Source organism: Alosa sapidissima, chromosome 9 (assembly GCF_018492685.1).
Source record: "Alosa sapidissima isolate fAloSap1 chromosome 9, fAloSap1.pri, whole genome shotgun sequence".
NCBI lineage: Eukaryota > Metazoa > Chordata > Actinopteri > Clupeiformes > Clupeidae > Alosa > Alosa sapidissima.
In genome coordinates, this window is record NC_055965.1 from 6867974 (window position 1) to 6889000 (window position 21027).

At 48.9% G+C, this 21027-nt stretch overlaps 1 protein-coding gene across 7 annotated transcripts in view; it reads right to left on the minus strand.

Annotated features, from left to right (window-relative positions):
• Positions 1-5124: 5124 nt before the first annotated feature.
• Positions 5125-21027, minus strand: part of LOC121718172 (axin-2-like) — a 75996-nt gene continuing 60093 nt past the window's right edge. For all 7 annotated transcript variants that reach the window (XM_042103068.1, XM_042103067.1, XM_042103064.1 and 4 more), the window contains 9 exons: positions 18815-18955; positions 15294-15396; positions 12943-13083; positions 11836-12335; positions 11353-11529; positions 10934-11176; positions 10636-10734; positions 9850-10077; positions 5125-6975 (listed from right to left, as the gene is read on the minus strand). In XM_042103068.1, the coding sequence (XP_041959002.1) occupies positions 6849-6975; positions 9850-10077; positions 10636-10734; positions 10934-11176; positions 11353-11529; positions 11836-12335; positions 12943-13083; positions 15294-15396; positions 18815-18955 (1759 nt within the window). In that variant the 3' untranslated portion in view covers positions 5125-6848. The remainder of the gene's footprint in view (positions 6976-9849; positions 10078-10635; positions 10735-10933; positions 11177-11352; positions 11530-11835; positions 12336-12942; positions 13084-15293; positions 15397-18814; positions 18956-21027) is intronic.

Here is a 21027-nt window from a genome sequence, read left to right on the forward strand (position 1 = left end):
CGCTTAAAAATAGACTGTGGAAAAACTCGTAAGAGTGAGTTAAAAGTGGTTTACTACCGACCAAGTGCAAATCAGACTGATTCACTGTACTCGCAGGCCTGACTTGAACATTATGGCCGACTGAGAATTGCTTCCATCCCCAAAGCCATTCTGGCAGACGTGAGAACCTCCACAAGGTCCAGGAGAGGGTTCCCTTATGTGGGCATGAGAGACGAGAGAACTTTCCCCTAATTTCCTCACCCATAATAAGGAGGAGAGAGGGACGCTTCTGTATGAGGTGAGCTCAACCCCATGATCATGCTGTCAGCAGCAAACACACACTCATCCATCTTGCCCTTGTGCATGCATTTATCTGTACCTCTCGATCTGTGCTTTAGTTCACTTTCAACTCTACGCTGATGATGCATTTATAGTTCTGACATCTACAGAGGACAAAATGTTCATAAAAACAAACCTGGTTTCAGTTAGGGAGGAATCTTCCCGAGGGTGTTCTACCAATGTGTAAAGATTCCGTTTTGGGGCTGGTTAAAGATAATCTATTGTGTCCTGCAGCCGTGTGGGAATGACCCACCGAGAAGGAACCAGATGAGAGAGAAGAATGGAATCAACTTGTTTGGGATGAAACTAAATTCGGTCGATTGAAATCGGATGGAGCTGAGCTGAACTGAACTGAATTGAGGACAGCACATGCCTTGGAGCTGTCTGTTGGCATGGAACATAGTGAAGTGGGGGGATTGGGACTAGTGGTGGTGTCATCCAGATACCTCTTCATTCACAGCCCTCCCTCATCAACATCCTCACTTTCAACCATCTCTCTCTCTCTCTCTCTCTCTCACTCTCTCTCACACACGCACACACGCACACACACACACACACACACACACACACACACACACACACACAGAGAGAGAAAGAGAGAAACACAGTTGTTTTCAGTCATTCTTCAGTCTTGTGAGAACAGAATGAGGCAAGTAGACTCGTCCCGATGAATGAGAGTGAGCGCCAGTGTAAGCATTTGTTCTTGCCTTTGGGATGAATCCAAAACAGGACAATTCTATTGAAATAGAAATGATGATTATATTTTCGGGGAAATACCTTTTTTCCTATTCCAGAAAGCCCCTTTCGTCGGATACATTTAGGGATGTTGAAGCCCAGTGGCTTCTATGTTGGGTATTTGTCTCTTAATTGCATTTTAAGTGGCCCTACTTACTTGAAAATGCACTGAATTAAATGGGGGGAAAATCACTCATTTAAATGCTGTTTCTGTCTGTGTGAACAATCGTTGTTCATTAGTAGAGGTTCAAACGGCAAGAGGCTCAGCACCGGCAGCCAAGCCAATGTTCAAAATCTAAACTTACATGAAAACTCACCGATCCTTTTGAACTCATAAGCACTCCCTACACCCCCTCTTTCTCTCTCTGCCTTTCTCTCTGTCTCTCTCTCTTTCTCTCTCTGCCTTTCTCTCTGTCTCTCTCTCTTTCTCTCTCTGCCTTTCTCTCTCTCTCTGGCAGAGGGCTCCCATGTTTATGCATTTACTGAGATTGCTGGCGGGATTGTGAGAGAAGGGTTTAATTTTTTTTCATTTTCTCTCTTTTCTTTTTTTTTTATGCAATCTCTTGCCTTCAGAAACCATTAATGCCCATTCAACATCAACATCAAGGCACAGCTTTGATGTGCATTCTGGCAACAGAGCCTCTCTCTCTCTCCCTCCCTCCCTCTCCTTATCCCTCTTCTCTCTCTCTCTCTCTCTCTCTCTCTCTCTCTTTCTCTCTCTCTGTCCCCCGCCCTCCTCTCTCATTCGCCGTCTCTCTCTGCTCACGGTTACTGTACAATCAAATAATTAAACGGATTGTAAACAAATGATTTTACCTGGCAATTAAATATGCTAACTGGGAACCCATGGATGAAAAGGCGATTTAAAAACCTCCGCTGCAAATCTACAAAGGCTCCTGGCACAATGGGCCCAGGCCTGGCGCCGGAGCTAATACGGCCCGGGGAACGATAGAGGAATCGCTTCTAACAGTCGCATACAGGACCTGTTTACAGAGGCCAAAACCATACTAAATGCCAATTAGCACTATACATGGACCAAATAAACCAAGTCAGAACACTGTTCAGCAAGTAAGGCTAGGATAGAAAGAGAGAGAGAGAGGGAGAGAGAGGGGGGAATAGAGAGGCAGAAGCAGAAGGTAAATAGAGAGGCAGAAGCTGTGAAAAAATGAATCTCACTGAAGAAACTTCTCTCACTTTGTACTTCTTTGTACTCTCGTGGTGAGGATTTCAAAACACGGTTGGTAGATAGTGTTCCCCCACCAATCAGTTCCACTGAAGCACTGAGGTGACGGAGGGCTTTTTCATGCTGAATGGGCATCCACAACAGCCCCTCTCTCTCTCTCTCTCTCTCTCTCTCTCTCTCTCTCTCTCTCTCTCTCTCTCTCTCTCTCTCTCTCTCTCTCTTTTCTCCTTGCTGATTCTGCACAGCAAAAGCACCTGTTTTGATTAGCGCATGGAGGCTTCCGGCCAGAGAGCCGTGGTCTCAGGCTCTTTGTTGTGTGACGAGGGGGAGGAGGTGGCGGAGCGGAGGGGTGGGGGGTGGGGGGGGGGGGTGAGCGGCATGACTGTGCGACAGTCAGTGTCCATCTATCAACACGTCTGAGGGAGGCATGCCAGCTATGTGCCCGGGTGGGGTTTCCCTTCAAAGCCAAAAGGGCCACGCAAAAATAGCATGGAGGGTGGTGGTGGTGATGGTGCTGGTGGGGTTTGGGGGTCTGCGGAGAGGGTGAGGGGTTCTAGGGGTGGGTGGAGAGTTACACCTGCCTGCTCCATGGTTGCATGGATGTGCTGAAACTCTACATAACCCCATAACACCCTAACCCTCGACCCCCCCCCCCCCAGCACTCCTCCAGTTCCAAGCAGACAAAAGAGACGAGCTAATTAAGTACCTACCAGCAGCCCTGCTCCCCCACCCCCCGCCGGTTTCCCAAAAATAGAACCAGCAAGACAGAGAGGATGACGAAAATTTTTCAGCAAACTCAAGAGTGAAACAGCAGCTGACTCTTGACAACATCCTAAACACCTCTGCAAAAGTGTCACACGTGCTGGCAGCTCATGGAGAAGATTACTATCGTCTTTCCAACTGCTTGTGCGTCGTATAATTATCATATCAGTTCTGTTTCATAGAACATGAATCCCCCAGTGATATGGGAAAGACAGTCGCATCCTCACACACAAGTCGTAGGCCTCCATTGGTCATTAACATGTTGCAACATGTGGGTGGTGGATCCTCTAAGCTTAGATCCCACAAATGATTTTGCACACTACCATAGAATGTAGAAACTTTTACTGCCTTTACTGCCAACTGTCCTTTGACAAAGTGCTAGAAAATAATAAGCCACAACCGTGTGAAATGCACTAGAGGATCTTCGCCACACTTTACTTTACCAAAGATAACTTCATTAACTGTTATATATGTTTACCATTTCTGCTGTGCATGTTGTGTGTGATGTCTGTATGCTACTGAGACCCTTGAATTTCCCCATGGGGATCAATAAAGTATCTATCTATCTATCTTATATTACACTATTACCACTATTACACTTTACCAAAAATAACTTCATTATATTACACTATTACCACTATTACACTTTACCAAAGATAACTTCATTATATTACACTATAGCATATGGTGGTGCAGCCTGGGTGCTCGAGGTGTGCAGACTTTCAGTGTGAACCAGACAAGCTGACTTTCAATGAACTAGGCTACAGCTGGTGGCTCTTTGAAGACTTTCTGCCCCGTTAGTGAGCGTCTGAGGCTCTCTGTTGATGAGCTCTTTATTCACTCCACTCGCTTTGATGGGATTTGATTTTACTGTTCTCCTGATTTTCAAAGAGAAAGCAGATTAAGGACGAACTAAAAGGACGATGACCTTCCATGCAGCAATGCTATTGCAAGATTACCTCCACAGATACTTTGTGAAATACGCGCATTTCTAATTTGTTCCAAACTGATAACCGTTGCAAGATGATAGGAGCAGTTTTCCTTGTCAGCTGAATTATGTTTTTGCTGGTCCTGGTGTCACTGGTGTGGATGCATAAGAAGAGAGGGTGTGTGTGCGTGTGCACTGAGCACTCTGTTGTTTTAAAGAGGGGGGTCATGAATACCCCACAAATTCTGAACAGGCAGGCGGTTGGTTCCTCTAAGGTTCAACTCGAGAGGCAGATTTAAAAATAATAAAGAATTAAGACAGGGATAAGTCTGCCAGCGGGAGATTATCTATGGGCGTAGAGAGTGAGTGGAGATCAAACAGTGAGACTGTGTGTGTGTGTGTGTGTGTGTGTGTGTGTGTGTGTGTGTGTGTGTGTGTGTGAGGGGAGGGGGGTAAAGAGTACTGTGCAGAGGGGGGAAGAACTTGCTGGAGTTTTTTTGGCCTGGGACCCAAGTGGGCAACAAACCAAAAGAATTACAACATATTTCTGCAGATGGCTATGACACAGACTAATGAGTGCTGAAAAGCTCAAGTTAATGTGGTGGAGAACCATGCAGGCGTTCACAAAGCAGCGCCAGTCAAGCCTGGGTGTGGCCGAGGAAAACAAATCAGCAACGCACACATGCTCCATATCTACAGACGCTAAACACTGTTTGTGCTATTGCTTTTCATCCAGCTGGTTTATGATTGATAGACTTGTAAATAAAAATCCCATTTTTTTTCTTCTATTATACCGTCTCTTCAGACTAGGTCTCCTTTCAAAGAACAGGTCTGTAGACCGTCTGTAAACATTTACATTTGGCAAACATCTGGTGATGTCCCTTTAACATACTTCTGGTAGCTGGTATATATGATTGATTTCTTTTTTGTTTTTCAGAAGTAGCATGTGTAAGTTTTGGCATAATGCATGTTCTGTAAGCCGTGATTCCTTAAAAAAAAGAGTAATTTCTTCTTCTCTTTCCATGACAAATCACGGGTGAGTTTGTCATTAATCTGAGCGAGTAAATCATGGGAAGTGTGAGTGGCATGAGAAGCCCTCCAGCGCCTCACTTCCCTTCAGCGCCTCACTTCCCTCCAGCGCCTCACTTCCCTTCAGTTGATATCAAGTGCAAACACAAAGTCCACAAGCACACAGCACTTTCATTTGAAAAATATAAAACTTTAATAAAGGCTACATCTCTTAATAATTACAATAATTATAGGTCCATGTAAATCTTTAAATGAAACTCTTTATATAATGTATATTTTACAGTTTAGATAGAACAAAAAAAATATGTAAAAAACAAAACAAACCAAAAAAACTAAACAAAACAAAAAAACAAAAACAAAAAAAACAATGATTACAGGATATTATTAAAAGCATAAAAATATCTTTTCAACATAAAGCCCTTCTGAAAACCGAGGGAAGAATAGACCCTGAAGCAGGGTAATACATGGTAGGAAGTCCATGTAGGCACAGGTGCTGTACTAGAGGAACAGAACATAATAATAGTGTCTCTGCAGCTTGCAATGCCCCATTCCCACGTGTACAGGAGCTGGACTCAGGGGAACCTATAGCGCGGGGACTGACATTCGGAGAAGAAGTCCAAGACCAGTTTTTGTTGTTGTTGAAGGCCAATAACAATTGCCAATTGTTTCAGGGGCGGATAAAGAGCTCTTGGGTTTTGCATGTTTCGTTTTTTTTTTTTTTTGGTGCACTTGGATTCACAGCATTGTAAACGCTCCCTTGCGACTGGCAGGCCGATGGCAAAAGCTTTAAGTGAACACTTCTTTAGCACTTTACTTTTCGCTACTGCTTTGTCCATTCTTCCGCAATACCTGACCCTTAAACAAAGGCACAAAGGGAAGAGCTCTGTTTTCTGGGGGAGGGTAAAGGGGGGCTGGCAGGTGCCCGTGTGTGTGTGAACTATCAGAATCAGTAGCAAAAACGAGCGGACCCGGCCATCCTAACGCTTTTGGAATTGCTTCTCTGTGGGCTCCTGACACGGTGAGGAATGGGCTGAAATGACAGGAAGCAAGATGGCGGCTGTTCCCCTGGTAACCAACTGAGAGTGGAACCAAGCCTGGCTGAGGTCAGACCCTGGTTCGGTCCGGTTCAGAATAGCTGATATCTGGGGCAGCTCTGGCAACTTTGGGGCAGTTCCAACAAAACACCTCTCTCCCATGTCTCTGAAAGCAGCTAGTCCATCCTTTAGGACGTGGGGTGTACATTTGTGGGGGTAAGGTGGGGGGTGGGAACAGGGGTGTACAGTTTAATAAATACTTAATAAACTTTCTTTTAAGAAATACAAATAAAAACAAATCAAATAAAAAAAAATCAAAACAACAACATCTGTGGTGAATACATGTAAATATACATAAAGGCTTGTATGTATATGCACACGTATGGACATTTCATCATAGGTTTTTAGTACAACAGGTTCCACGACATGCCAGTTCATCCATTCGGCATAGTAGTGGAGCTCCTGCTCGTGCATACCTCCTATATATCTCTCCAAACAGTCTATGTCTTCAGTGGTTACAGTCAGAGTGGAGGGGCCTATCTGGGAACTACAATACCCAGAATCCCATTCCCTACTGGGTCTAAGGCTGAGGGTTGGGAAAGGGTGTCCATTCCAAAGGTTTTTTTTTTTGCTCCTCCGCTCTTCAGAGTACTTCATTGTTTAACTGTTGTCCTTGTAGTGTTCCTTCAATAGCTTTATGTGTCCTGCCTGCAGTCATTTTGGATATATTAACTCTGGTTAGCTTACAAATGACTGAATCCAGAAGAAGTGTCCTGCGGTGTCGTTTCTTATTTATTCTTTTTTTTTTCTCTCCGTTGTTTGTTTGTTTGTTTGTTTGTTTGCTTGTAGTCTCTCCACTTCAGTCCATTCTCTCCACTTTGCCCAGGACTTTGCCTTCGTACATGGGCAGGACTGTGCAGTCGTCCCACACCTCCTCGAACACGGCGCCGCACTCAAACTCGTCGCTGGCCTTCTTGAAGTAGTACCTGAGAAAACACAAGGAGGAGGGACACAACGTAAGCTGCTGTCACACGCCACTGAGCTATGTTATTACCTATTACACACAGGCTTAGGGATGGACCATTCGCAAACAATGGACTGTCTTCAAAAATCTGTGATGGTGGCTTCTGGTTGGAATTTTACAAGCGTTAAGACGTCTCCTAGTCTCTAATTTTCACGTCGAGACAAAAGGTGACCGTGTCTGAGCAAAAACCAGAAATACAACTGCCGCCACAAAAGCAACACTTTAACACACACACACGAGCGTGCGCACAGAGTGCTACTATTGGTTGGGAGGGCTGAAAAGTGTGGCGGAGCGTGTTGCGGAGGCTCCCGGAGAAGCTCTCATTAAAGTTGAAGGGCTAATTAAGTGCTGTCTCAGGGCACCACTTAACACTCTGCCTGCACTGCACTGCACTGCACTGCTCTGGGCCCTAATTGTGCCTGCTGTCAAAACCAGCGGCTGTCTGTCAGATGGACTGAAATTTCAGGTGCCTCAGAGTCTGCCTGAAAACACAAACACACACACACACACTCTCTGTGTCTGTCTAATACCTCTTTAGTGTGAGCCCTTTGGACAGGAACCGCGGTACGCAAGAGCATTCCCAACTCCCATCTATTCTTTTTTTGTGTGTGCAAAAGGGGAGACAAGGCAGAGCTGTCGGGGAGCTCTGCCCAGTAGGGGGGTGAGGGGCTACTACTCTGACGAGGGGAGGAGGTATCCCGAGGGTCATCTGGGTCACATAGCTATACCTCCACAAGACAAGAAGAAAGAGATTGGAGAGGAAGAAGAGAGCGAAGGAGGAGGGGTGAGAGAGAGAGAGAGAGAGTGAGTGAGAGAGAGAGAGAGAGAAAGAGCCATGGGTTCATTTTTTTGGGGGTCTGCCTGCTTCCTAATGATTCCAGCTCCTCTCTTTCAACAGAGGGAAGAGCAGCAGGGGTGGTTTAATGATTGGCTTTGTAATGGAAAAATGCCTCCTTTCCCCTCCATGTGTGGCTGGGCCCTGGCATTCCTGAAGCGCTTTTTATGAGCAAAGCTGACAAAGTCATACAAACAATGTGTGTTAAAAATGTGTTTTTTAATGTTTTTTCCCCCCTTTGTGTTTTTTTAAAGAGTCTCTCTCTTTCCCCCTCTCTCTCTCTCTCTGGGCCTTTGTTAATATTAATTAAACACAAATGGGGAGGCTGGTGGAGGTAGGGGTCCAAGATGCAAGACTGAGATCATGGCTTTTACTGGGAGGGGTGGAGAGGGGGAGGGGGGTGACAGTACCCATTCCATTTCAGCATGTGTGAGCGAATGGGCCCCTTACAGATCACCCTTATAGATCTACTGTGGGCCGAGTCAAAGCCCTGAATGAGATTTACCTATCTCTCAGGAAAGGGACTCTTTATCGTTTTCTTAGGAAAGGGAGTTCCTTCAGGCAATGAGTTAGGTGAGAGAAAGGAAGAGACTGGTAGAAAGATAGATAGCCAGAGAGACACAGAGAAAGAGAATGAGAGTGAGAGAGTGAATGAGTGAGCAAGAGAGAATGAAAAAAAAGAGGGAGAAAGAGAGAGAGAGGGAGAGAGAGAGAGAGAGAGAGAGAGAGAGAGAGAGAGATGTGTCTTTCCAGTGGAACATGTTTTATGTGGCAAGATTTTTCTCTTTGCAACATCTGGCACCAACCCTGCCTGGCAGTCCTAGCCTGTACTGTTCTCTGTTGAACGGCTGCCATGTTGAAATTAAGCAATTCCACACATTCAGAGCCAGCCGGGCCCGTTGGCTTCCAGTCCCCCAGCGCTCCTTTTCATTGAGAAGTTTACGGTGAAAACTCAATCGATATACGTGCGCGGTGACCTAGAGACTTGGACATGGAAACCGAGCCCGTCATGTGGTGTTTGGAAACGTGCCCTGCAGCCACAGGGAAAAAGCTAACCCTAACCCTAACCCAGAGGCAGGCAGGCAGGCAGGTATATCTGACTCGGAGTCTGAGATCAACAGCGGCTAGAGAATGGGAGGCCCTGCTCTTGGTTGACTGCCCACTGAGAATGTGACACCCCCCCACCTCCCCTCAACACCCACCCCACCCCGACACACACAGTGATCAGAGTTAAAAGGCACATGAAACATTTCCGGTTAAGGCTCAACTCTGGGGAGGTGGGGGGCTAAGTGATCTGTGGGAACGCTCCACTCACAAACAATTCACTGTCTAACTTGTTCAGAACGCTACTGGTAAAAATAATAATAATAATAATAATAGTAATAATAATAATAATAATAATTGAAATGTTTTTGCTTTCCTCCTGTGTATTGAGGAGAGGGGAAAGCGATGCCCTTGGCGGCGGCCCCACGGTAACCCTGGGAGGAGTGTTTGTGTGCCCTGCCTGAGTGGTGTGTGTCTCTGTGCGGAGGAGGAGAGGGCCTGGGCTTACTGAGTGAGCCTTCACATGGAAATCACCAGCAGATGTGACCGAGACACTTGGCCTTGAAATGGACCCGCTGCCCCCACCCCTGCCCCCGCGCACTGCCCCCAACTCCCCCCTCTCATCTCCGCCTCGTAGGAGTGCAGTGACAACGTTCTCTCTCTCTCTCTCTCAGTCATTCCTCACCACACACACTCACACACACACACACACACACACACACACACACACACATATATGGTCTTTAGTGTCTCCTAACACATCAGGTAGTTGAAAAACAGTGGCCATGTGCTCTGGCTAGCTCCTTGGAAAAGACCTTAAACTTTTATGAACAATCTCAGTTCTTTTTCAAACTCCAAAAAAAAAAAGGACAGAATTTCTCCTCCTAAATGCTCATGAAGAGGCGTCCCTGCCAGTTGCGGGGCGTGTGGTGCGTGTTAGCTGGAGGAAGCGCTCACCTGTAGCTGCCCTTCTTGCGCAGCTGCTCTTTGAAGTGGCCAAGGGTCAGGCTGTGCGTCTTCATCATGCGCCGATACGGGATCTCCTCCCCGCAGAAGAAGTACGTGACCACCAGCTCTGAGCCCGGCGACGACGACGAGTACGAGGACGACGACGAGAACAACGATGGCGTCAGCGCTGCTGGAGCCCCGTTGTGTCCGCCGCATGGCTTCTTTGGCTCTTTCCACCTGGACACAGGAAAATGAGGTCATCAGCAATGGACAGGCTGCAGGGTTCACCTCAGGGCAAATAACCTCACTCTGTGTTCATCGACTCCTACGGCTTTCTTAAGGCTGTCTCAGACAAAGGCTAGCTAGCACCACAGCCTGTTGGCACGGTGCAGGTCAGCCAATTAAATGCTAAAAACAGAGCGGAGCTGTCAGATGGCGCCGGACGAGCTTCAAACGAAGCCACGCCGACAACCAGGCAGGTAAAATAAGAAGGCTGCAAACAGTACGAGAGCCAAGAGAGAAAAAGAGCCCAATTGCACTTGTCTGTATCTCAGACTATAGTATACTACTACACTTCTAGTATACTACTGTATCTCAGACTATAGTATAGTCTATAGTATGTGTGCTTGGGAGGCACATGTCTCAAGGCACCAGAAGGAGTAACGTGACAGTCTTGATGGCAGAGTACAAGAATAAAAGAACACTCCTGTAGAATTGTGGGCGAAAGATTAAGAAAAAGAGGATGAATAAAATAAAGAAGGAAGGTTGGAAGAAAAGGAGGACAAAGACACATACTCGTCTATCTGAAGGCTGGGGTTGGCTGGAGCTGAGTTCCCATTCATGAAGGGTTGCGGATGGCTCCTGTCCCTTTGAAGGCTGGATACTGAATGCCTGCTGAGGAAAGACATTCAACAACAACCCATCAGACGGCTGATCATGCGACGCTAAACAAGTGCAGGTAGCTTAACTGCAGATCTCCATTAAAACATACACTGACATCTACCAGTACTGTCTAATGGGCTCTGAAAAACAAAAGTACTGTTGAATAATAAATGCAATAGAGCCCGAGAGAGAGGGGGAGCTGTTCCGGTACCTCTGTTTGGGGGGTTTGGAGACCTCCTCCAGGCGCCGACAGGCCTCCTCCAGCTGGGCCAGGGTGTTGGGCGGGGGTAGAGGGGGCATGGCTGGGTCCTGGATGAAGGGGTGCCCTGGGTGGTGGTTGCGGGAGTGGCTGCCACCACCGCCGACGATGCCGCCGCCTCCCCAGGACGGCGTCCGACTGGGGAGGGTTTTGGACGAGGCCTCGGGGGTGTGGGACTTCTTCAGGCCTTGAGTGCTGTGAAGAGAAGCCCGAGGCATTAGGCATCACACACACATCCAATGGAGAACATAACAGCTCGCTTAAATAGTGACCTGTAGTGACCTGAGTGCTAAAGTATGAAATGGAACTGCGTTCTACTGAAAGAGCTAATGGACTGTGTCCCTTGTTCCGTGGGTATCGTCCTCACTCACCTGTGCGGTTTGTGCCGGTTCTGCCTCTCGCTCTCCAGTATCCACTGCCACACGTTCTGCGAGCGGTCGGTTCCGTCCGAGGGCAGCTGAGGGGAGACGCTGCCCTCTCCCCCGGACAGACTGGCGCTCACGCCGTCGCTGGCCTTGCTGGGTCTCTTGGACAAAGTGCTAGAACGCCTGTGGTCAACACCAGACAAGAAAGCCCATGATTACTACGAGCATTCCCTCACGGTTTCCAAAACCCTCCGACCCTTCGGCCTCCCACATCAAGAGCGGCCGCCACAGATGTGGTCAGGACAAAGAGAATATTCCGCTTTTATCAAAAATGCATGACGCAGACAGAAATAACACATTCACAGAAACATGATGAGAATATCAGGCAGAGTGCTCAACGTCTCTTCTCACACACACACACACACACACACACACACACTTTTCTAAGACAGTGGTAACCGGAGAGAGTGCAGCGGAGAGGGCACTCACCCAGCGTTGAACTCGGCCGGGCTGTGGCAGCGCTGGTGGGCGTAGTCGGCGGCGGTTGCGGCGGTGGGTGGACACAGGCACTGGGCCACGCGTTGTGCCGCCTCCGCCTCGATCTGCTCCTTGGTCTTGGGCGAGGCGGCGTGGTGGTGGTGGATGTAGTGGTGGTGGATGTGCTTGGTGGCCTGACGGTGGCCCAGGGGACCCTTGCCCGCGGCGGGCGCCACGCCGAACGACGAGGGGCTGCCCGCGCCCAGGATGAGGCCGGCGGCGGCGGCGGCGGCTGAGGTGCAGTGGTCAGGCGAGCGGGACCGCGGCGAGTAGCGGACGGGCACGCCGGGCGACTGGCAGCCGGGCGTCTTGAGGACGCGGGAGAGGTGCTCGTCCAGGATGGCCTGTGGGTCCTCCTCGCAGGAGCCCGAGGGCAGCAGGCCCAAGGCGTGGGGAGGGTGGTGGACCGCAACGCTGCTGCCGGGCACCTCGCTCTCGTCCCTCTCCTCCTCCTACACACACACACACACACACACACACACACACACACACAGAGAGAGAGAGAGAGAAAAACACAGAAAAGTTAAGTTTCAGACGACAGTTAAAAAAGGCCGACTTCAATCCGTTACTGCACAGTGCACATGTCTGATCTCTACACACACACACACACAGACAGACAGACACAGACTTCTCTGTCACCCACACAGCAAGCAAGTGGCCACTGGAGTTTTGCTAAGCTCTAGCTATTTGAAGAATTCTAAGTATGTCGGGAAACGTAAGTTTGGGGCTCCTAGAGACCGACGAGAAGTTGTCCTGTGGCTGCCAGCACTCAATCCAGTCTATCAGTCAGACAACAGTGCATCAACATTAACAAGTCCCTCTCAGCTCCCTCAAAGACAGAAAAAGTTAATCTAAACTTTTGTTCTGAAATCCTCGCACTGCTGTGACTAACTTTATGGCAAAAACAGGGGCATTTTGGCAGCAAAAGCATTGATATCAAGAACAAGGGGCCCGGGGAGTCAAAGACACCAAATGGGGTCAAGGAGAGGTCAAAGCTCAGAGATCAAAGATCACTGTGTGTGTGTGTGTGTGTGTAGAGGGTTTGGTGGTGGGACTCACCTCTTGGATCTGCTGCAGTCGCTCCTCCAGGGAGCTCAGGGTCTCCTGCTCCTTCTTGAGCTTCTCCAGACGGGTGATGAGCTGAGCGGCGAAGGCCGACGGCTCCACGGGCGTCATCTCCCTCGGCAGCCGGTGCGTCCTCTACAAGTGCCAGGGGACAAGCGCCAGGGGTTAGGGATCTGGGGTAGCATTTTTCACCAGCTTCTGAGGCAAGATAAAAGGGGGCTACGCGGCTAGCGCAGCGTTAGCCGCTACCACGTTAGCGACTTAGCGCTCAGCCAAAAAGCTCGTCTCCCTGCTCTACCTAGCATGATCTCTTTCCGTTGAACCCACACTTCTTCACCCACACTCCTCCACTCCGTGCCACACCTCCCTCACACACTCTTCCTCCTCTCTTCTTCCCAAGCCCATGGCCCCTGGCATCGGCTGCCGTCAGCGAGAGCAGTTGGTCTCGCTCAGAGGCGCCCCCCCCCCCCGCCCGCCTGCCTCTCCCGCTCGCTCCACTCCGCTCGGCAGCGCGACCGTGCCATCAGCGTCCCACTCTGAAGTCAGCCAGCTTCAAAGGGCCCTTGTCAAACATCAAACACACACCAGGGGTGGGAGGGACAGGGGCTTTTAAATCTTGGAATAAAAGCCAGATAGACGGGGGGAAAAGAAGACGATGGAAAGGCAGGACGGGGACAAAATTAAAAGAAGAAAAAGAAGAAGAAGAGAGACAGAAGAAGAAGAAGAAAAGAGAGAGAGAGAGAGAGAGAGAGAGAGAGAGGAGGAGGAAGATTGAGAGATGAGCAGTAGAGAGAAGAAGGGGGGAAATATGGGAGTCAAATACTGCAGAGATCTGAAGGGAAAGTGGTAATTTATTTCCCTACTGCATCCGCGGCACCTCTAAAGTACAGTAGTCACATTATTCCTTCAACTATATGTGCTGTGGCTTTTTTCTGTTGTTGTTTGGCGGACTCGCTTTCTTGATTTTTTGCTCCCCCCCCCCCCCTCCACCTCCCCCCTCAGCGCGTGTGTTCCTCCCATCTCTTTGTAGAGACGATGAAGGGGAGAGAAGAAAGAGCAAGGCTGCTGGCAAGAGTCTCGCTTGCCGCACCGAGCTCCTGCTGCCTGGAGCCCAATGCATCCTGGGAGATGGGAGCCATCTCCAAATCAGGGGGGAGACATTAAAAGAGAGCAAGTGGGAGAGGAAGAACAAGAGGAACAGAGAACAGAGGATAACCCCCTCCCTCCCTTCCTCGCTCCCTCGCTCCCTATCCCCAACCCAACCCCATTCCTATCAGACAGAATGCACACACACACACACACACACACACACACACACACACACACACACACACACACACACACACACACACACACACACACACACTAAAGTGTTTGGGAGGAAGAGGACGACAGTTTTAGGTTGCTTGTTTTCTGCCATTCAACCCAGCTCCAGATCCAGCTCTGGTGGTGGTGGTGGAAGCCTAAGTTTTTTATTTTTTTTTTCTTTCTCTCGAGCTCGCTTTCCCAAACTCAAGGATTCCTTTTTCTTTAAGTGACACAACACAACGTCAACACCCCTCCCCCACACCTCCTCGTTCTCAAAAAGCCCCATTGCCCCCGCTCTAGTCAATGGTGAAATTTAGAGAGGGTTCATAAAAAAGAGGGGGGAGGGGGCAACTACAGAGATCTAGAGATGGAGGGGGGGGGTTGGGGGTTGGGGGAGAGGGGCAAGAGGGGTGGGCTGCCCTGTTGGAAGTTGTCACAGAAGGAGCCACACAAGCGCCATTCATCCGGCCCATCAAAGGGATGTCTTGAGGGACAGAGCACGCTGACTTGAGCAATATCAACTCAGGCTCTCATTTAAGGCAGCTGACCACTTGACCTCTGAATTGAATTGATCCTTGTCCTCTTTATGCACAGAAAAGTTATTTCTTTCTCTACAGACTTCACCTACACACAAATCCACATGAAGGTGTGTGTATGTGTGTGTGTGTGTGTGAGGGGGGGGGGGGGAGGCATTATTGAAGTTAAGGCAACTCAGTGAGTTTATTTTTTGACATCTTTTGATATCCAGAATGAGATGGGGGTTGGTGTTGGAAGAGGGAGAGAGGACATGAGGGAAAAAAAGATATGCTAATTCCGTCTTTTATTTACTGACTTTTATATGACAATGTGGGGAGCCAAAAGAATGTAGTATTCTGTCAAAACATGCACACTGAAAATAAAATTGAAATCCCAGAGGGGGAAAAAGGACAGAGTGAGTTGGGTGGTAGGCAAGTGTGAGGAATGGGAGGGGGGTATATCTATGGTAGAAAAACACACAGTCATATGACAACGGAGATACGAGTGGTGGAGTCTCTTACCGGAAAGTGGGGGAGCGAGACCTGGCCGTTGATTTTGACACTGCGATGCATCTCCCTCTGAAGCTGTTTCTTGCTGCCCAGTTTGTACGGAGGGATGCCATCACTGTTGAGGAGGACAACAAGGATGGAAACGTTATTATAACGAAGCAGAGCCAGTCAAAATAAAACCCAGAGTGTCAGAGAAGAACAAGCTTCCACAGACTAAACAACACAGGCCCATCTCCAAACACACTTGAGAGCAGAAATAACAAGCTACTGCAGATGAAGAGCTATATGGACACTGTCTGAAATGACAGACTGCAGGTCACTGTTTGAAGTATATAACTGACATTTTGTCGGTCAAAATGAGCCAAATGACCTAGTGGTAATGTTTTATTTTCACATTCACACACACAAGTCTACAGAGATGGCCTCTGTGTTTTCTCATATCTTCTTAATCTTCCTATAAAGAGGTGTGTACAGACCTCCACCTATCGTCACCACCCCAACCCCCTCCCCTACCCTACAAACCAGTCAAATGCCACACACACACACACACCACTGGTGCATTAGCAACACAAGGCATCTTTTGAGATCATCATGAACCGAGCCCAGGAGAGGTCATCACTTGAAGTGACCATCCCAAACAGCAACATTCACCCCACCAACCCCCCGCGGGGAACATTACAGGCACATCAAAGAGCACAGGGGCTGGAGGAAAACAACTCATTCCAAAACTCTACTGAGGCAAGCAGTCCGATACAGAAGCCCTTTGAACTGGGGCTTAAGACACAGATTCATTGATGACTAATGCTGATCCTTTACAGCCAAGACACTGAGTCTGATTTACCATAACAGTCATCAAAGAGTGACCCCGTTTCTTCTCGAACCTTGATAAACTATAGAGCACAGGATCGGAAAAGGAAGAGCGGATTGGTGGGTCAGTGTCCTCAATAGTTTTGGGTAAATAATCAACAGTAGTTGTTTTGTTTTTACTGACTGCCATGCTTCTTACGGTTGGTCATAAGCAACGCTCCTGAAACATCATGGCAGCCAGAAATCGTCTAGCGGTCTAGTCTAGTCTAGTCTAGTTGCCTGTGTTTTGACATGACCGCACATTTGGGAGGTCTTTCTCTGTCTGTCTTTTTTTCTTTCTTTCTTTTTTAACGTTTCCTTGTAAGATACATTTCATTCCTCCTCAGAGCCCCCTTGCGTTCCAGTCGGTGACCATTTAAGCCGGGCCAATTATCTTGGCCCTTTTCCTCTGACTCAGAAGTGTCTGACCCAGCCCAAACGCCCCGTCTTCGCCTGCTCTTTGAAATCTCACACTCATGCGCATACGCGCTCGCTGCCATCTTCATTTGGCAACGGCTCCACAGCGAGCCTCTGATCTGGGCAACATCAAAAGGCTGGTTTGTAAGATAAGGTAATGTTTGAAGTTGGCGCAGCAGCATTCCCTAGCGTCCAAGTAAATCCATAAATAAGATATAAGCAAGGGAGAGAGAGAGAGAGAGAGAGAGGCAGATAGATAGAGAGAGAGCAAGGGAGAAAAATAAATCTCTCTCTCTTTCTCCCCCCCTCCCGTTTCTTTATCTAGAAATGAGATTCAAATTTGAGCTGTGTCTTTTAACCATAATAAAAAAGATGTGCTAATAAAATTGTTCCCCAGCTGGAGAGGTAGCTGAACCCCCCACCCCATTTCCATTGAGTGTGGAGAGAGATGGGAGGGGGTGGAGGGGGGGGAGCACCAGCCATGCTGTTTATGCAAACCTAAGCAGGATTCTTTGTTGTGGGTGATTTTTATCACTGTATTTAACTTATTTGCATGAAAGGGCTGTGATTAAATTCTAAAAAGAAGAGTGGAATAATCTCTCTTTTTTTGCTGTACAGCAAAAATGAACAATACAATGGCAACAGCGGAAGCAGCAAGACTTTCAAAACAACCACCTCATAGGGCCTGACGTAACTTCACTAATGTCAAATCACTTATGCAGTGACAGAACACCTACCGATCAGCCACCCTAGACATGAGAGAATTGATCAACACACAGCATCAATTCACCACCAAACACTAGTGCTCATCTGGACCCATATTCCTGCCACTTTCTACAGTTTCAACAAGCAAAACGAGACCTCGGGGCCAACACAACAACCCTCTCTGGGGCACCACCGGCCTGCTCCTGCCCCTGCCCCTGCCTACCCTGCACAAATGTTTCCGACGCTCCCCTCTACTGCCCAAACCTCCCCACGACCCCCACTGACTGGAAGGGCTCAACTGGGCTGGACTTGGCGGCGGTGACTGGGCCAGGAGGCCAGGCCCAAACAAACAGGCGGGGTGTGTGTGTGTGTGTGTGTTTGGGGGGGAGGGTGGGGGGGGGGGGGGGGGGGGGTGGTGGTGTCTCTTTTTCACGGGCCCTTGCTTTATGGGGATCTCCCATTCAGTTGTGCAACTAATTTTCAAAGCAGCCAGCCACCCTCTCATCCCCCTAAGCTCCCCGAGCCTAACAATGGGCTGAAAGCGATTCAGTTAAGCCTTTCATCCTCTGTGCACTTTATTTCTCACTCCCCGCTCTCCGGCTCCCCACTACCACGCTAGAGGAGGGAAATGGAAAGGGGTGGGGGTGGTGCATGGGAGGGTGGAGGAGAGCTGCTGCATGGGTGTGTTGGGTGGTGGTGGTGGTGGTGGTGGTCTCCTAATCCTTGTGGCAGGAATCCCAGGTGACATGGCCAAAAGTCCAGAAATGAGGGCTGACCAATAACCCCACACTCTGGACCGGCCTCTTTCCCCACCACCCACCAACCAACCAACACACCCCTCAACGAACGCACATACACAGATATATCTACATACACTCACGCACACCCTCTCTCTCACACACACACACACCCGCCTCAGTGAAAGAGCCTTAGCTGACACCCGATCCCAGCGCGGCGGTCCGCAAGGAGGAAATCAACCCACCATGCAAGTAAGCCTCCCTTTCATGCACTGCCAGCAGTTTTCAATGAGGTTGTCTTAAGGCCGAATGGCTAATTTTTTCCACCCCTGCTCTTCAAAGGGAAGTGATTAGATAATAATGAAAAACAAAGGCGCACTGGCGGCAGATGGATGCGTCGCACTCAAAAGAGAGAAGGGTCACACCCAGCCCAAAAAAGGAGTTTGTTTGCAACACAAGAGGGGGGAAAAAAAAACTTCAAAAAACAAGGCACACAATGTCACAAAATAAAGAGACGCTCTAACGTGCTAGTGCGTTTTTGTCTTAGCCAGAGGTTATGCCTTCGGAGCAATCCAGCTCAAACACAAACAATTTCAATCTAGCACTTAAGTCGAAAACATTGCGCCTTGTTCAACTTGAAACAGCCGCTACAAACCCAACACAGAGAGATACGTTTCCTTGTGCCCTTACCAGACATGAATCACTGTCTAAGTTTCCCCCCAAAACAAGACGGGGCAGGTATGGCACCAAGGCCTCGGTGAACCCCAGTGACCCACGTGAGCTCCGCTGGCTCGCCCCCCTCGCCCTCTGGACCACGTGGACACTTACACACTGCTATCCGTCATCGACATGGAGTCGTCCGTCATGGCGTCGCTGGAGATCTCGCTGTCGTTGGCACTGGTGGCGGGGACGAACACGTGGCCCGAGTTGACGAAGTACGGACTCGCCGGCTCTCCTCGCCTCTGCGACCTGCGGTACCATCAACAACATCACGGTGAGCAACATTTAATAACCCATAGTATTTGTGAGACACAACTCAAGATACAATACAAAGTATACTATAAGTACTAATACTGTTCAACAGAGCAAATGTGTTACCCAAGCAAATGACTACATCCCCCCCCCACCCCATCTCTCCCACAACCCCACCCCTTCCCTGGGCCCTGCTGCAGGACATGTCTGCTCTGAGTGGTGGGGGTTTGCTTTGAGGTTTCATTCTCCACAGGTTGCAGAGATTACAGTCACTTTCAGCAGGCCTGGGGGACCTCTGGAATGTGACCACACTATCTGCGGCCTGTGTTTATTTCTGCACTCGCTTTCATGTTCCACCCCTGAGAGCAGACTGAGGGGGGGGTGGGGTGGGGGTGGAGAGGAGGGGGGGGTGGAGGGGGGTTGAAGTGAGCAGACTGCTTGTGTGAAGGGACAACCAGCACTTCCCCTTCTACTTGCTATCTCTCCACGCGCTTTGTTTGGGCAAGGTTCCCGCACTTTTCTTACCCCCTTTTCTCTCCCTCAACCCCCCCCCCCCCCAAACACACACACACACACACACACACCACTCCTCCTCCTCCCCCTAAAAAGTCTCTCTCTCTCTTTCTCTCCCTCTCTCTCCTGCTGTGTTGCATTCCTGCTTAACTGGCAAAGGGGGTGGACAGAAGTGGGGGGTGGTGGGAGAAAACTTGAGCTTAAAGCTTGGGCAGCGGAGAGAGAAAGAAAGAGAGAGAGAGAGGGTGAGAGAGAGGGGAGAGAGAGAGAGAGTGAGAGAGAGAGAGCGATTGAGGAAAGGAGTGGGAAAGAAAGAGAGAGGGGAGGGGCGGCGGGCCCTGTGCTTTATGAGAATGCCTAGTGCCCGGAGTGCAGTGGGGAGAGGCACAGCATGACTAAAGCCTTAGGCCCCAGCTCAAACCTGACCTTTGGAAGCTCTCGCAAAGAGTCAGGTATTTAGCACAGCTGGGCTCTCATTCTCCCCCTCACTTTTTTCTCCCTTTCATGATCTCCTCCTCCCTCTCTTTCCTGTCTTCCCCCTTCCTCTCTCTCTCTCTCTCTCTCTTTTCCTTCTTCTCTTTTCTTTCCTCCTCACTCTAAAGCATGCTTAGTCTCTGTCAGAGGGATTTCTCAGAAAGGGGGAGATAAAAGCAAGGCAATGGAGGCTGAGGAAAGAGAAGCAAGGGAGGGAGGAGGGTGGCTCTAAAAAAATCATAAGCAAAAAAAAAAAGGGGGGGGGGGGTAGTGGTTGAAGGAGCAGCTCTGGTCATGTTTTTGAGACAGGACTAGGGTGGTTGAGAAAGAGAGGGAGAGAGGGGGGAAGAGAGAGAGAGGAGGGGGTGGGGGGTCCAGAGTGCTGGTGAAATTAGTTCCACATGTTTCAGATAGAAATTCAGGGACATAAAGGGTTTGTGCGAGGCAGGGGGAGAGGGAGGGGGGGGGGGCTTCTTTTTTCCCTTCAGAGAAATCTAAGAATGTAGGGATCACACCAGGAAGCTGTGGAGATACCCCCTACACACACACACACACACACACACACTCACAATATCCCCTAAAGACTCATGTCAACAACACCTTTGTCCTTGCGATGACGACCACACTAAAAAATGCTGCATCCCTGGCAACTAATTAATTCAAGCTACGCGGAAGTATCAGGGCAGTTTAGCTTGCCTGGACGTCTATCAAAGCGCTATCAGACTGAGAACTGCTTCCCTCCTAACAGGAAATAGTTAATTCTGACTGGAAATGATGTGGTCTGGGATAGCTCTGAATCTCTGCGGACTGAGTGTCACTCGCAATGTATGATGAACAGCTCAGGATATTGTATATATTCTGACAGAAAGTATAAAATCCCATTGAGACAACACATTCCATAGGTTTTGCCTATTGCAATGAACAAAACAGAGAAGGGGGAAAAGCTTAGCACCCCACCATAATCGTCTCCAGATGTTTCTTGTTTTATTGTATGGACATACTAAGAACAGTTTGGTCAATACTATAAAACTAGTCTTTGATGCGCAATCATGCATAAAATCCACACTTTAAAAACGTTCCCA